Here is a 17,158-nt window from a genome sequence, read left to right as displayed (position 1 = left end):
CTTTATTAACTCTGTTTATTTATTTTTACATTGTTTGCAAACTGATATGTGACAAAATGTCAAAATAACATGCAAAGCAGGCAACAACACTTTTTTTTTTAAAAAGCTAAACAGGTGGGGTTCAAAACAGGTGGGGCTCTGCCACTGCACAGCACAGAGACAGAGGCAGGCTGTTTGAATGTGATTTGCATCTAGAGTGAAAAGTGTTGTCAAAAAATCAGACGGCGTGATAAAGAAACTGCTGAAAGCTGTATTGTTGTGCTTCTGCCTGTCATTGACTGCTCGCTGAGGAGAAAGCCATGCGTCACTCAATGCCCCCTCACTCAGCCACTCGCACGATCTTGAGTGACAGAACTGGGGTGCTAACTGTAACACACCCTCTCCAATCACTGCGAACACAACTCCTTACAGACACTCTTCACCCTCCTCAAGATTGCTCTTTCCTTATCAATCCTCTTTCCTTTCATTCGTTCTCTCTTTCTCTTTCTACCTCTCTCCCCTCTCTCTCTCCCTCCCTCTCCGTCTCTCCCTCTCTCTCATCCATATGAAGTACTCCTGTGATAAGAGCCGTTGAGAGTAGAAAGCCAGTACTTAATGATCCTCGTCAAATCAACATGCTTGCAGAGTCTCATGTTGCTTCTGAAGTGCTGTTACCGTTGTTTATTCTGGTGACATTATTGAGTGTGTCATATTGTCAAAGTAGCCTCTGTATGATGAGTGGTGACTGGAGTATTGACATGGTCTGTCCCAACATAAAACAATGATCAACTGAGACCCTGCTTGACACCGTTGAGTCTTAGTTATTCATTGGTATTTCCTTTTATAGTCCTGTGTGCTGATGTGACAGAAAAGTGTGTGACATAAAAAGAGAGCTCCAGATAATCCCAGCTTTGATCGAGGGGATTGGGAAATAAAGGTGAATCATATAATATTATGCCATTTAGTAGACACCTTTATCCAAACAGGACTGGCTTTTATCTCTAAATGTACACGGTCTGCGAGACATCTGTGAATCACCTCACCTTCACCACACATTTGATCATTTTATCACGAGGGTGCTGTTTCTCAGCCTTTGCACTAAACCAGATTCTATGTGTGCCTGTGTGTGCTATTCAAAGGGGTGTGTGGAGGGTTGGGCTGTTTGTAGGGCTGGGCAATATGGCCCAAATATCATAGTTTCTTTCCCATTTTGACGGTATTTTATGTTTTTTTTAAATAATACAAGTTCTAAATTTGCTTTGAGTAGCTTTTGGAATCGTTAGCTAGCGCATGCAACTTTTTCTGACATCACATTAATATTCGATTTACCTGATATCGTCGGATGGCTAACATTCGATGTCTGCGGATGCGTTGTCTTCTAGCCAAGATATGAAATGCGATCATAATTAACTGTAGTGCATATAAAGCACACAATAGCTACCGGTGGTTCCATGATGACTGAAAACACAACCGTGGGACGAACGAGTGACACATTTCTGGGCAAGGGCTATCCATTTAAAATGAATTAATTCATTCTTCCCTTGCCTTGCAAGTGTCAACTCATCATACGTCATCAGAAGTGTCCACCATATTTGAGGGCTGAGGGGAGAGGATGTCTTTTTATATGTTTGGAATGCAGCCAGTGTTGTTTGACATGAAAAATAATGAAAATGCCAGGGAGGAGTTATTGTGACAGGGGTAGGAACCAAAAGTGTTGGTCAGTGTTTCCTACGGGAACCTACAATCTTGAGCTACATTTTTTATTTTTTATTTAATGTATTAAAACATTAAATGTTTTCTTTTTTAGAACGAACGTCTAAAAATGTATGCTAGGCTGTTTTCTGGCAATTGTGCCCGATGTTAAGACTAAAAACCGTTATAAATGGCCCATTTGCGAGATTGACTTGTCATTTCAATAGGCACAGGCTACAGATCTGGGTTTATGATTGCAACTATGCCATGGTTTGCTTATATAAACCCAGGTAGCCTATAGCCCCTGATAGGCCTAAATCTCATTTCAGATAGTCTACAGTAGCCTAGGCAATACTGCAGACTAAGTTATTCAACATGAATAGTGAGTCAATTTCGAGATAAGAAGTGCTTGTGTTTCCCAATAGCCTGCTGGATTAGGCTACTGAGGAGTGGGTGATAATTTCAATCACTGAATTAAATATTAAGCATATTCAATTCATATAAATATTATTGTCAACAACAGCCAGTGTTTAATAAAAAACATTTGTTTTACCTGTAGCCTCTAATCTGAATAGTTACCGTCAATCTAATACGTTCTAATCGACAATTGCGATAGAGCTTTGATAACTTCCAATTGAATGAACTAAACATGCCCATTTAATAACTGCATAATAACACAAGGCTACAACAATAAACTGAAGTTATGGGCTATTTATTTCATCCGTTTTCCATCTCCCGGTAGGCTACACAAGTGGCACCAATTGATTTGCGATGACTCCAGAGATATCTTCATTTCAACATATTTATTGTATCATATAAATGAATAGGCTACATTATGCCCAATAGAAACAAATGTATCATTCTTCACATTTAATGTCCGTTTCATTGAAGACTTTATCCCCACCCACCTATAAAAAGAACCACGCGGGGGAATTCCTGAACTTCCCTTTCAAATTTCCCAAGAACTGAGCATGCGTTTTTCTTCTTTCCGCTAAGTCTACATTGGAATGCAGTTTAAACCAAAATCGTTTTCCATTGCATTGTCTCCGTTATTTCTTGATGTGCATCAGTTATAGCATGTTAATGTTTTATGGAAAGAGGGTTGGAAATAGGTTCCATAATGACAATCTACAGCGCAGTTGGAAAGTATTCAGACCCCTTGACTTTTTCAACATTTTGTTACCTTACAGCCTTATTCTAAAATGGATTAAATAAAAATAATGTACTCACCAATCTACACATAATACCCCATAATGACAACGCGAAAATTGTAGAAATGTTTTCATATGTCTTACAAATAAAAAACATATCTTATTTACACAAGTATTCAGACCCTTTGCTATGAGACTCGAAATTGAGCTCAGGTGCATCCTGTTTCCATTGACCATCCTTGAGATGTCTCTACAAATTCAATTGATTGGACATGATTTGGAAAGACACACCTGTCTATATAAGGTCCCAGAGTTGACAGTGCATGTCAGAGCAAAAACCAAGCCATGCGGTCAAATGAACTGTCCATAGAGCTCCAAGACAGGATTAAAGAGATCTGGGAAGGGTACCAAAACATGTATGCAGCACTGAAGGTCCCCAAGAACACAGTGTGGCCTTCATCATTCTTAAAAGGAAGAAGTTTGGAACAACCAAGACTCTTCCTAGATGTGGCCGCCCGGCCAAACTGAGCAATCAGGGAATAAGAGCCTTGGTCAAGGAGGTGACCAAGTTTCTCTGTGGAGATGGGAGAACCTTCCAGAAGGACAACCATCTCTGCAGCACTCCACCAATCAGGCCTTTTAAGGTAGAGTGGCCAGACGGAAGCCACTCCTCAGTAAAAGACAGCCCACCTGGAGTTTGCCAAAAGGCACCTACAAACACTATGAGAAACACAATTCTCTGGTCTGATGAAACCAAGATTGAACTCTTTGGCCTGAATGCCAAGCATCACATCTGGAGGAAACCTGGTACCATCCCTATGATGAAGCATGGTGGTGGCAGCATCATGCTGTGGGGATGTTTTTCAGCGGCAGGCACTGGGAGACTAGTCAGGCTGGAGGGAAAGATGAACGGAGCAAAGTACAGAGAGATCCTTGATGAAAACATGCTCCAGAGCACTCAAGACCTCAGACTGGGGCGAAGGTTCACCTTCCATCAGGACAACACCCCTAAGCACACAGACAACACAATGCAGGACTGACTTTGGGACAAGTGGCCCAGGCGGAGCCCGGACTTGTACCCGATCGAACATCTCTGGAAAGACCTGAAAATAACTGAGCGACACTCCCCATCCAACCTGACAGAGCTTGAGAGGATAAGCAGAGAAGAATGGGAGAAACTCTCCAAATACAGGTGTGCCAAGCTTGTAGCATCATACCCAAGAAGACTCGGGCTGTAATCGCTGCCAAAGGTGTTCAACAAAGTACTTAGTAAAGGGTCTGAATACTTATGTAAATGTGATATTTCTGTTTTTTTTATATATACATTAGCAAAAATCTCATCTGTTTTTGCTTTGTCATTATAGGGTTGTGTGTGTGTGTGTGTGTGTGTGTGTGTGTGTGTGTGTGCGTGTGTGTGTGTGTGTGTGTGTGTGTGTGTGTGTGTGTGTGTGTGTGTGTGTGTGTGTGTGTGTGTGTGTGTGTGTGTGTGTGTGGATTGAGAGGAGAGAAAAAAACGATTTATTCTGCACTGTAATATAAGAATATGAATATGTACTGTATTTATGAATAGTGTGTAAATAGTATTTTTGTTGTCTTTCCATTATGTAACTCTATAGAATTTATTTAGAATGTTATGTATGTCATGTTTTTCTTGTCTATCTATAACTGTTCTGTACTTTGTTGGGTATTTGTACGTTTTGTGTGGTCCCAAGGAAGAGTAGCTAATGCATCTGCATTAACTAATGGGGATCCTAAACTAAACTCTAATTTCTCTCCATTCTCCCTCTCTCCAACTCTCACTCGCCACTCTCACTTCCCATGACAGGCCATTCACAAGGAGGAGCAGCCACAGTGTCACTACTACAGTTGACTGAGGGATACTTGTCTGTCTGTTTAGGCTGTATAGTCTTCCACTGGGTCACTCTGTCACATTCATCTATTTTGTCAAACTCAACATTCCATCATGATCATCATGACATTAAAAAAAAACACCCATACGGCATAATTGATCAAAACGAGCAGAGGGCGAGAGATTGAGAGTACGGGAAACATCATTTCACTAGAAATGCAATAGCTAGAATGTTATCGAGCAAAACGGATGAAAAGACAATATTCACAGTCCTCTGAATATGAGGGAAGGATTTTGAACTGACTAAGTCAGACTGAGTGAATAATCAGAAGTCAATGGTCTGTCCTGTTCCTTGGGTGACTTTGTTCCTCTGTCCTTCTGTGTCCCCCTGCAGGCGCACTGACTGAGTGCTATGATGAGCTGGGGAACCGCTACCAGCTGCCAGTCTACTGCCTGTCTCCACCTGTCAACATGATCGAGGAGAAGAGTGACCTGGAGAGTCTGGAGGTCAGCGAGCCGCCACCCAGCGAGGGCCAGGAGTGCCAGCTGCGCCTGCGCTTGTCTACAGGCCGGGACCTGCGCCTGGCGGTGAGGACCACGGACACGGTGCAGCACATGAAGCGCCGGCTGCAGACGGTGGAGGGCGTGGCGGCGGCCACCCAGCGCTGGTTCTTCTCGGGCCGGCCACTCACGGACAAGATGAAGCTGGAGGAGTTGAAGATCTCCAGGGACTACGTGGTGCAGGTGATCGTCAGCCAGCCGCCCGTCCCCCTGCCCACCCAGGCACCGCCCACCCCCATACCAGCCACACCCGCCACACTACCCCAGGACCCCACACCCGTGGAAAACTAGTGCCTGGCACCCGGAGAAGGCATGCAGGAGGAGAGAGGACCACAATGGGAGGACCAGCTTGTGTCTAAGAAAGCGAGCGAGAGCGGTGTGTGTGTGTGTGTGTGTGTGTGTGTGTGTGTGTGTGTGTGTGTGTGTGTGTGTGTGTGTGTGTGTGTGTGTGTGTGTGTGTGTGTGTGTGTGTGTGTGTGTGTGAAGGAGCTAAGCAGGTAGAAGATTAAACACGTGTCTGCAAATGGGCTGAAACAGGACTAGAGAGCCATTGAAAGGGTTTATTTCCAGTTGAGTGTTTGTTAAGCTGTGTTACCTCTTCTCCCTCCTCGACGGGACGGCGAGGTTATTCTGCAAGGCATGCTAGGATAGCAGCAGGGGTGTGTCTGTGTCTCAGCCGGAACAGGAAGACTCCGCCTCCTCGATTGAAGACAACCAACCAGGAGCAGGAAGAGACTCAACCACAAGACAGGACCACCTGCCAACCTGACTTTTAACAAATCAACCTTTTATAAAAACTATTTTTAAAAACTTGTCTTGCTTTTAGTGGAAACTGAACAACCAAAAAAATAAAGATCTGGGGAAACTATAAGGAACGGGGAAGAATATACAGTAACAACTTTTTCATTTTGCATTGTTTTTACTCTTGTTTTGATTTCACTGCTGTTGCATTTTAGTCCTTGTCTTTGTCAAGGATGATTCTGTATTGATTTGGAGGACTGGGTCAAAGTTCCAGAACCTCTTACCTGCCTGCCTGCTCTCCATCTCCTCTATAGCTTCTAGTCAGTCAGCTGTCTGTCCTTCTATTGCTCTCTTTGTTATGCATCCTACCTGTAACAGTCTTGACCTGTAGCTTCTTTCTGCAGACATTACATGTAGCTCTGCCAGTCAACTCTTAAGCAGACGAATCACATGCTCTGAACTATACCTTTTAAATTCCTGTCTTGGTTTGTGAAGTTAGTAGGCCGTCCTTCTCATTCTCCAGTGTACATCCCATCGTGTAAACTTGACACTCACTCTACAGTTGTCTGTGTGCACCTGATATTTGCTTGAGATGGAAATACAGTAGGTTTCCAGTTATTACAGGTGCAGAACTAAAAAATAAAAGAAAGGAAAACATGCAAACTGAATGTGCTGGGATGAGGTGTCAGTCATCGCAAAGTGTTACTAGCACTGTGTATAGAAATTCTGCTTCACTATACTTTAAAATACTTATCAGCGCAGTGTATATTCAATTTTGTGTGTGTGTGTGTGTGATAGAGAGTGAGCGAGAGTAAATGCATGTTTGAGAGGTTGTCGAGGGAAAGTGTTGGATGTGCAGCTATGTTCATGTGCACAATATCTTCTGGTGACAAGAGCCAGACCTCAGAACATACCAAGAAGAGGTTACGACCTTAGCAGGTCTCGAGGGGTTGTACTGTGGAGTGTTGACATGTCACACCAGAGGTCTTGTCCTGTACTCCTGTAGCTGTTAAGACTTTGAGTAACATTTTTCTGCTTCTCTCTTTGTGTGTATGAGTGTGCTAAGGCACATCAAGACTTATTCATGAAAAATGCATTTCAGAAACCTTAGTTGCATATTTTGAAATAGAATGTTTTTAATTAAATTGACCAACATTTGTACTCCACAATCTCTCTCATTTCATTGGACCATTTGTTGGAAGTAGAAGAGCCTCTGGGGGTTTCAGTTAGAAAGCAGAACTAAATGGAATTAGAGTCATGTTTGAAGAACAGAACCAGCCTATTTGGAATATGACCTTTCCTGTATAGAATACTAGCTGTGGGTTCTACTTCACACAGGTGTGAAGAATAGGGTTGCAAAGGGAGGGTATATTACTGGAAACCGTCTTAGGTTTATCAGTAAACTACCAGAATCATGGTATCTTTCAAGGATTTGATGTAATCTATCACAAGACATCTAGTGGCTCTTTAGGGTACTTCAGATTATCACGTGTCCGTAATAATCCTGGCCCTCAGTGGGGCCTTATCACCAAAAAATATATGAAATATTAACATGATTTTAAAATAGAAAATAGAATGAGCTGTAAAATGTAGGTTTCTCCCATTTCGTGCCTAATGACCCCGATAGAGGTTCAGAGTTTGAGTACACTGACGTTTTGTTGTGGGTTTAGAGGATATTGACCTACGTCTGCAGCTGTGGAGGAAGAAATGTCCTCCACTTCCTCTGTGGGATTCCACCTATTGGAAAGACAATGAAAAACAGGGAAGCAGCTTTGTGATCGTGGTTCCATATTTCCTTTAATCTGCTGACAGAGAGTAAATCACTTGGTTTTATCACAGTGGAGAGAGAGAGATGAGACCTTATGGCCATGTTAGGAAGACTAGATATTCTGTGCATATACTCATTTGCCTGGCCACCCATGGCACGCAAACCAACATCCACTCCTGTCCATGAGGCAGCCCGTGGCCCTAATCCTGTTTTATCCTGCTTGAGGAAAGTCTGCTGTCAGCCATAAATTATGAGTTGTTTAGCTTGTGGACTTTTGCCCTTGTAATATTTTCATACTTTACTACAAATTATGGGGAATTTCCCCTACCCATGTGAAAGCCTGGTATGATGTATTTAGGAGAGGGAAACCCAGAGCTGATGTAGGAACATCAAAGTTTTGTCTTTGCTTTTCACGTTATACAGCTAGCTACTTACATTCAGGGGTGTGGGGCTCACAATAATGCATTTGTCTACTTCTCAGTAGACCCAAAACAGCACGTGCCATGACACATCCACCCGACGATATGATACAATCCTCTGCGACAATAACGTCCCTGAATCCAACTACAGGAAGCCAAACAATGTAGCCCGTTATTATGAATTCATCAAATGAGTGACATTAATTGTAGTGTATGACATTGAGAGAGGCCCTCTGACAGCTACAGCGCCACCCAAGAGGAAGTCATTGGGAAAGACTCTAATGCTCTCAGCTCCTTTGCAATTAGTCTGATGGTATAATCCATTCCTCTGTAAACGGATGCCGTATCTAATCAACATTCCAACGCTAGGCGAATTAGTAGGCCATCTTATCTGGGGGAGGATGCTGCTGCTGCTAATGAACTCTACCATGCATCCCAATGGTACGAACATATGAAGCCAACATGGCCGAGTCAAAGGAGCACACAGATTGAGATTCTGTCCCCCGCGTTTCATAAGGCAATCACAGTTTCATTTACCATAAAAACATACATTCTGATTAGGTTCATTTGCCTCTGAATTGGTTTGCACAGTGTCGGGGGATAAGCTATTCAAAAACAAATTACACAATGATATGAAGTATATAAATGAAGAAAACCTTTCATTAGATTATTTGAGATAAACTCAGCAAAAACAGAAACGTCCCTTTTTCAGGACCCTGTCTTTCAAAGATAATTCATAAAAATCCCAATAACTTCACAGAGCGGGACAAGTACAAAATGGCAACAACAACTGCCCAAGTTACACCAGGAAAGCACAATCCCTCCAAAAAGTGCTCTTCACTGACAAGTCGCTGTTTTGTCTCACCAGGGGTGATGGTCAGATTCACGTTTATCGTCGAAGGAATGAGCGTTACACTGAGGCCTGTACTCTGGAGCGGGATCAATTTGGAGGTGGAGGGTCCGTCATGGTCTGGGGCGGTGTGTCACAGCATCATCGGACTGAGCTTTGCAGTCAATCTCAATGCTGTGCATTACGGGGAAGACATCCTCCCTCATGTGATACCCTTCCTGCAGGCTCATCCTGACATGACCATCCAGCATGACAATGCCACCAGCCATACTGCTCGTTCTGTGCATGATTTCCTGCAAGACAGGAATGTCAGTGTTGTGCCACGGCCAGCGAAGAGTGCGGATCTCAATCCCATTGAGCATGTCTGGGACCTGTTGGATCAGAGGGTGAGGGCTAGGGTCATTCCCCCCAGAAATGTCTGGGAACTTGCAGGTGCCTTGGTGGAAGAGTGGGGTAACATCTCACAGCAAGAACTGTCAAATCTGGTGCTGTCCATGAGGAGGAGATGCACTGCAGTACATAATGCAGCTGGTGGCCACACCAGCTACTGACTGTTACTTTTCATTTGGACCCCCCCCCCCTTTGTTCAGGGACACATTATTCCATTTCTGTTGTTCAGTTCACACATGTTAAGTTTGCTGAAAATAAATGCAGTTGACAGTGAGAGGATGTTTCTTTTTTTATTCAGTACATAGCTATTAGGTACACATTCAGGAACCCTCAGAAACTTTCATATGTTTTACATCACAATGAACTTGAGGCGCTATGCTTGAACCTCAGACACATTTCCCTGTTCCAGTTCCTTGATGACACGTCTCGAGCGTGGTTAGATACTAGGTAGCCAGTGTTACGTGATTCCCACCTCAGCCCAACTATTTCCAGTTCCCCTTCATCGCTGTGTCATCTTTAGTCTCAGCCTCCTACTGCACGTCCAGGATTCATTGGGTCCCTCTGGTGTTGGTGACTTGTCATATGATAGCACAGCCAGGATGGAGCCCACACAAAGTTAGAACAAAGTCATGCCCCTGCAAAAAAGAGAAACCAGTATGGGATCTTGAGATGCCTGGTCATTCGCTCTCATGGCAGATGAATGGATTGCATCACTGCTACGTCCCTCTCAGGTAGTGACATCAGTCACCATACCACAGAAGTTGCAAAAATAGAGCCCCCATCCATTCAGTAGTCGAGTTCTTAATTAAAGGCCCAGTGCAGTCAAAAACATGATTTACTGTGTTTTATATATATTTCCACAATATGAGTTTGTAAAATGTGAAAATTCGAGTGGATAGCTTGTCTAACTTTCTTAGCTGGCATGCCTGCTGGCAAGATTGGTAGACTTTAGAAAAGCAAGAGATTACTAAATAGGACACATAGAAGCATATTTAGTTTCATTAAAAAATAACCACGAGTCAGGAGGACAGAGGTATGCTTAGATATGCAGGAAAATAAACTTTTTTTTTACATAGAATTAATCATAATGATCATGGCTCTAGATTGCAGGAAAAAGTTGTTTCAGGTGTTTGAGAAATGCAAAATTCTCCAACTTCCGGACGGAGGGGCCTACCCCCTACGGACCACCCTCCAGCCATCCTCATGCATTTTGTGCCCCCTCAGATTTTGCGGGTGCATGACGCCCCTGCTCCCAGACAGCCCTTTCAAAATGATTGCTTGAGAAAAAGCTCTTTGCCGGGAAGCTATTTTTGTTTCTTTTTGACCATTTAATTGAAAACGATCACAGTAAGGTACTTAATTATTGCCCAGAAGTGATTTGATATAGAGATACAAACAGCTCCATTGGACCTTTCAACTGACCACACATTCTCAAATCCCATTTAAATAAATACCAATAGGTCAGTTCCTCTAACCTGACAGGCTGGACTTTTTTTGATTTTGAGCGTGTCGGTCTTTACTCCTTGTTCCACTGATATATAAATACTGGCTGGGTCCACATGACAGCACGACACTCCAGCCAGGCTCACACTCTGCTTATATCACATTATCAAGGTAAGATATGCACATACTACTACAGTATAGCTTATTGATTGGAGTATACTGACTTTTGTCTGGTTCAGGAGAATGTCCTTAGCATTTCGATCCAATAGATATCAATAGACTTGAAAGTGCCCTTGATTTTCTTTCTGCCAGATGAACGTGTTACTACTCAACGTCCTGTATCTCATCCTACATATGGCATCGAGCAGCCAACATGAGACCATTGTGACTCTCATGCCAAATGGTGACTGTTTTATCTGTTTATCTCTACCTATGTCTACTTCTCTTTACAGATACACTATCTACTTCTGATTATAGAACTTCTGCTGTCATAATATTCATATTTCGGAGACACCAAAGCAATGCAAACGTTTGTATAAAAGGTGTTTTAAACGTGGAGGCTATACTAAAAACATTGGTGGTCATGTGGTTCCCAGTACTTGTCGTCAAGGTGGATGGAAAGGTCTTCACTGAGACGCAGGTCCCTCTGCGATGTGGGGACTACCAGGACACAGAGGTGATCTGGAGGAATGGCAAGGAGCGTCTAGAAAACAAAGGGAACCAGATAAATGTGGACGTGGTGGAGCTGATGGGAGGGAACTACAGCTGCCACAACGCTGCTGGAGACTACCTCAACCACACTCTGGTGTTGGTGCAGGACATACCATCACCCAACAGAATGAGACGCGTCCTCGAGAAGTCACATGACACAGATGGTGTGTGTGTGTGTGTGTGTGTGTGTGTGTGTGTGTGTGTGTGTGTGTGTGTGTGTGTGTGTGTGTGTGTGTGTGTGTGTGTGTGTGTGTGTGTGTGTGTGTGTGTGTGTGTGAGAGAGAAAGATAGAATCAGATCATTTTTTTCATTGGGTTAACCTTTTTACACAGGGTACATCAGATGTTTGGCGAAAAATTATAGTGGAATATTTCATTGCTCTTGGAAGAAGACCGAATATCGGAAGTCAGCAGCTGTTGTTTTTGTCCAAGTAGGAAGGTAAAAGTCTTCAAACACGCGCAGTGGATAGTAAATAGAAACAATAGTCTGCTTTCATGTACTTGTGTTTACATCGTTCGATCTTGTCGCATGAAGTTGAAACGCAGCACAGATGCTCTCTTCGTTGACTCCCTGTGGAAGAGCTTATGATTTGTTGTTATGTTTGGACCTGAGGCTTCTCTCAGAGAGAGGGCTCCAAGGCTAACCAGGAGATTTGTGTTCCTCATCTAGCACCATCTCTTGCTCCGAAGACAGTGATGGTGATGGCATGACCTGTCAGGACCAGGATAGCTGCCCCTTTGCTGAGGAGTTGTCCCGCATCAAACTCACTGTATACTTCAGGACTAACTACCTCCTAGAGGACTACACCATCACACCCTTCTACATCCGAGATTTAGGTACAGTAAGGCCAGGATTCACGTGCTCCACACTCATTCACTGGAAACAGCAACATCACATCATAACAGGAATGAGTTAATATACAGTACATCTCATTTCATCCTTGCTGTATGTTGCTCAGTACATCATAGGATTCACAAGGCCCCCACTTCATCCAATTTAACCCTTTAGAAATATTGATTGTGTCTGGTCTCCTCCTCAGTGAAACCAGACAAGATCGACATCACCAAGGTGGAGGGGAACACATTTCAGTGGGGGTACCCAGCGACATGGAGCCGCCCCTGCCCTTACTTCCCCCTCACATTCCGAGTCAAAGTGGTCCAACACGAGGCAAGCTGTGACTCTAAGGAAAAGGTATACGCACCTTCTTTTTTTATGTACAATGATTTTATCCTTGGAATCCCCAATGTCTTGATTTACACTCTAGTCTGTGATACATGGGCGGCAGGTAGCCTAGCAGTTAAGAGCGTTGAGCCAGTAACTGAAAGGTCGCTGACTAGGTGAAATGTGCGATGTTCCCTTGAGAAAGGCACTTAACTTGAATTGCTCCTCTAAGTCGCTCTGGATAAGAGCATCTGCTAAATGATGTAAATATAAGGTGATGGTACCATCTCTCCTCTTTGATAGGTGTTTATAAGTGAAACCAACATAAATGCAACAGAATTCACTGTTCGTTCCAGCTACAAAAAATATTGTTTCTGCCTCGGGGCAAAGGATGACCTGGTTGACTCCCAATGGAGCCAGTGGACACGTTATGAGTGAGTCTAGACTTGTTCACTGTGTCCTGCCCTCTAATACACAACTTCATGTGTAAAAAATTCAACAGCACTAAACTGTGCAAAGATGAAAGATTTGTGACTGGCGTGTCTTTGTACAACAGGGTGAAGAATAAACCTAACAAACACTGACAGGTTTGATGGCTTCTTATCACCCATATATCAAAACATTCCAATACTTTAATCAATTGTCATTTGTAGAAAAATGTCTAATTTCTGTCTCTTTATTGTAAAAAGGTAAGGAAACCCAGATTAAGACCGACAACATACCATCACTCAGCTTCAACCAAAACATCCAAATATGGAATAGGCTGGTCATTGTACAGAAAATAATATTTGACATTATACTGAAGACAAGTTATGAAATGTAGCTAGTATACCATGTTTTTGGGGGGGATTTTTATTTATTTATTTGTAAAAATTCTGAAATGTAATTACACCATTTATTTATGTTCCTCATCTCTTTTCCAAGACGGTTTTCATTGCTGTAGCACGAAGATGTTTGCTTAAATGATTAAATAGACACAAAAATAAAAAGCTACTGCACACAGATTCACGCTCATGTTCATTTGTTTGCATCGGAATCAACAAAGCAAATCATATTTAGATGACTAAGAAACTTGGAATAGGTGAGTATGTACAACGGGTACACTAATTAAAAACTGACGAGACGGTGTGAAAAATTTGACTAGAAAAGTTCATTTTCTAAAAAGTGTCATCTTTTATTTACAGTCAGGATATGTTTACAACAGGAATCCGGTATCCGCTTGTTAAAAACATGTTCACGCTGTCCGACAACCCCCCCGTACCTGGACAGTGAAACTTAAAACTTCTAATTTGGCACTATACTGAAGCATTTTGTATTTCCGATCAAATGTTTTACATGAGGTGACAGTACAGAATGTCACCTTTTATTTGAAGGTGTTTTCTGCTTTACTATTTAGGAATGAATGCACTTTATGCATCTAGTCCCCCAATTTGAAGTATTTGGACAAATTCAATTAGTGTATTAAATTGTCAAACGTGTAGTATTTGGTGTACATTCCTAGCGTGCCATGACTACATCAAGCTAGACTATACAGACGTTTTGGATGAATTTGATTCATTTCTATTGTGCACAACATAATGGAAACATAACCAAAACAACCAAAAGCATCCAACAGGTTTGTAGAGTCACAAGCTTGATGTAGTCATCGCGTGCTAGGAATATGGGACCAAATACTACACGAGTGAATTTGTCCTTACTTATGACACCGTCAAATGGGTGGGTGGGTGGGGGGGTAGAGGGCTAGATACATAAAGTGCTTTCATTTCTAAAAAGTAAAACTGATGTATAAAAATACCACAAAATAAAAAAAGGTGACATTACGGACTGTTGCGTCATATAAAACATGATCTTAAATCCAAAATTCTGGAGTATAGAGCCAAATGAAACATTTTAGTTTCACTGTCCAAATATATACATAGGGGAGTGTACAACAGTCTGCAAATGACATCTCACAGGACAACAAATGTGATGGTTTCCTCATCTTTTACAAACCATGTGATTGTGAAGCAAACTTAACTGGAGGTAACAAATATGACAAGCTGAGAACTAAACAAATAATAGTTTGACAAGTGCTGCTTCAGCCACAGACATGAGTTACCATACATACTGAATGTCGGTTATCCAAGTGCTGCTTCAGCAACAGACATGAGTTACCATACATACTGAATGTCGGTTATCCAAGTGCTGCTTCAGCAACAGACATGAGTTACCATACATACTGAATGTCGGTTATCCAAGTGCTGCTTCAGCGACAGACATGAGTTACCATACATACTGAATGTCGGTTATCCAAGTGCTGCTTCAGCTGCTTCAGCAACAGACATGAGTTACCATACATACTGAATGTCGGTTATCCAAGTGCTGCTTCAGCAACAGACATGAGTTACCATACATACTGAATGTCGGTTATCCAAGTGCTGCTTCAGCGACAGACATGAGTTACCATACATACTGAATGTCGGTTATCCAAGTGCTGCTTCAGCGACAGACATGAGTTACCATACATACTGAATGTCGGTTATCCAAGTGTGTATTCAGTGCCTAAGATGCATGTAGACAGAGTACACACAGCTTGGTAAATGATAGTACCAAAGACAGTACAGTATGAAGACCGGCTAAAACAGCTTCTCCAACAGAAATCCCCAATCACACCCGTAGATGATGTCACGGCGACGTTGGCTAGCTTAAGCTAGGGTCTAAAGGCCATCAAATCAAAGGCACTCCTTTGATATAAAGTTTTGGATGAAAATTGAAAATGTGTCAGTTTGTCACAAGGTTGGAGTAATAGCATGTTCAACTACCTAAGACATTGTCTCGAATCTAGGTTGTGCCTTTAGATTGAGAAAACATTATTCTAATAATTATTTAACTTCTCCCATTGACGTCTCAAACACCTAGTCTGTTTGGTCTGTTTCGCAAGCGTTTTCCGGAAGCTCGCGATGTTACACCTCTGGGTTTAGAAACTCTGTGAGAGTACCTTCATTTAACAACTGAAATGCTTATTTAAATTGACCTTTGCCACCTGACATGAAGGCGGCAAAACATGTCCTTTACAAGAAAACAAGAAGTTAGTCTGTAAAATAAATATTTGACAATCCAAAACAGAAAATAACAGAGTAAACCCTGACTTGTTCATATCCTCTGATAGCAGTTGATCTTTAGATTATTGCATAACTTTGCGGGATGACGTGAGAGCATTGATGCTCTAGTGTTAGAGCCAATAAAGCAAAATGTTGGCAAATATTGAATTAACCTAAATACTGTCAAAGACTGTTCAATTGCCTCTTAAAGAGAATACTAGTAACAGATACAAATGGGTTTGATTCCATGTTCAGAACCATATCCATTCTTCAAACTATCCAACTGAAAACAATACAATTCTATTTCCAAATAAACCTCATACAAAATCTGAGAAGTTTAGTCTGAGAAGTTTAGTGTCTAGTGCTTGTGCTGAGTCTAACACAATGCCTTTCAAACTTTCCCACCCGCCTTCAAAAACATCATAGGTGCCTTTTTCCAACTTATTTTCAGTCATTCTACAGCAAGTATAGTTTGGTTCATTAACTTCAGTGGCCTTAACATTTGCCTGAGAATATGACAAAAGTGTTCAGCTCAAATCAAAATTCGGTCAAATGAATAATAATAATTTAAAAAATACTGTTTAGCCACACGCAAAGATACAGTGCCTTCAGAAAGTATTCACACCCTTAGACTTCCACATTTTGTTGTTACAAAATGGGATGAAAACTGTATTTCATTGTAATTTATTTTGTCAATGATCGACACAAGATACTCTGTAATGTCAAGTGGGAGACAAATTGTAACATTTGAAGAAAAATAAATATATATTTTATTTTTTATTCTACATCAATTTTATATATATATTATATATATATATATATATATAGTGATTACATAAGTATTCAACCCGTTGAGTCAATACATCCACACCTGGATCGTTCTTTTTAAAATTCTTCAATCTCTGCCAAGTTGGTTGTTGACAGTCATTTTCAAGTCTTGCCATAGATTTTGAAGCAGATTTAAAGTCAAAACTGTAACTAGGCCACTCGGGAACATGCAATGTCATCTTGGTAAGCAACTCCAGTGTATATTTGGCCTTGTGTTTGATGTAATTGTCCTAATTTGTCTCCATATGTCAGTTGAAAAGCAGACAGTCAGGGTTTCCTCTAGGATTTTGCCTGTGCTTAGCTCTATTCAGTTTATTTTATCTTTAAAAAAACTCCATAATCATTGCTGATGACAAGCATACCCATAACATGATGAAGCCACCACCATGCTTGGATTTGCCCCAAATATAACACTTTATATGCAGGACAGAGTTAATTTCTTTGCCACATTTTGTGCAGTTTTATTTTTGCAATGCCTTACTGCAAAACAGGATGCATGTTTTTGAATATTTTTATTCTGTACAGGCTTCTTTCT

The 17,158-nt window shown here is 41.7% G+C and overlaps 2 protein-coding genes across 3 annotated transcripts in view; both read left to right on the top strand.

Annotated features, from left to right (window-relative positions):
- The window catches only part of LOC123999536 (ubiquitin domain-containing protein 2), a 66,704-nt gene extending 59,565 nt beyond the window's left edge, over nt 1-7,139 (top strand). Inside the window, exon 3 of the mRNA XM_046305417.1 lies at nt 5,066-7,139. Within this exon, the coding sequence (XP_046161373.1) occupies nt 5,066-5,523 (458 nt within the window). The 3' untranslated portion in view covers nt 5,524-7,139. The remainder of the gene's footprint in view (nt 1-5,065) is intronic.
- A 3,763-nt stretch (nt 7,140-10,902) lies between these two features.
- On the top strand, nt 10,903-13,716 carry LOC124000567 (interleukin-12 subunit beta-like). 2 transcript variants are annotated; one of them, XM_046307042.1, is made up of 9 exons: nt 10,903-11,014; nt 11,156-11,246; nt 11,440-11,718; nt 11,887-11,992; nt 12,224-12,390; nt 12,594-12,745; nt 13,019-13,149; nt 13,272-13,302; nt 13,405-13,716. In XM_046307042.1, exons 2-8 carry the CDS (start codon nt 11,156-11,158, stop codon nt 13,297-13,299), a joined length of 954 nt encoding a protein of 317 aa, XP_046162998.1. In that variant the 5' UTR covers nt 10,903-11,014; the 3' UTR covers nt 13,300-13,302; nt 13,405-13,716. The 2 variants fall into 2 exon arrangements, with proteins under 2 accessions (XP_046162998.1, XP_046163000.1); XM_046307044.1 differs by lacking the exon at nt 11,156-11,246 and having other exon boundaries at nt 10,980-11,014; nt 11,296-11,718.
- Nucleotides 13,717-17,158: the final 3,442 nt, after the last annotated feature.

This window comes from Oncorhynchus gorbuscha, linkage group LG16 (genome assembly GCF_021184085.1).
Source record: "Oncorhynchus gorbuscha isolate QuinsamMale2020 ecotype Even-year linkage group LG16, OgorEven_v1.0, whole genome shotgun sequence".
NCBI lineage: Eukaryota > Metazoa > Chordata > Actinopteri > Salmoniformes > Salmonidae > Oncorhynchus > Oncorhynchus gorbuscha.
This window is presented reverse-complemented; position numbering and strand designations above follow the sequence as displayed.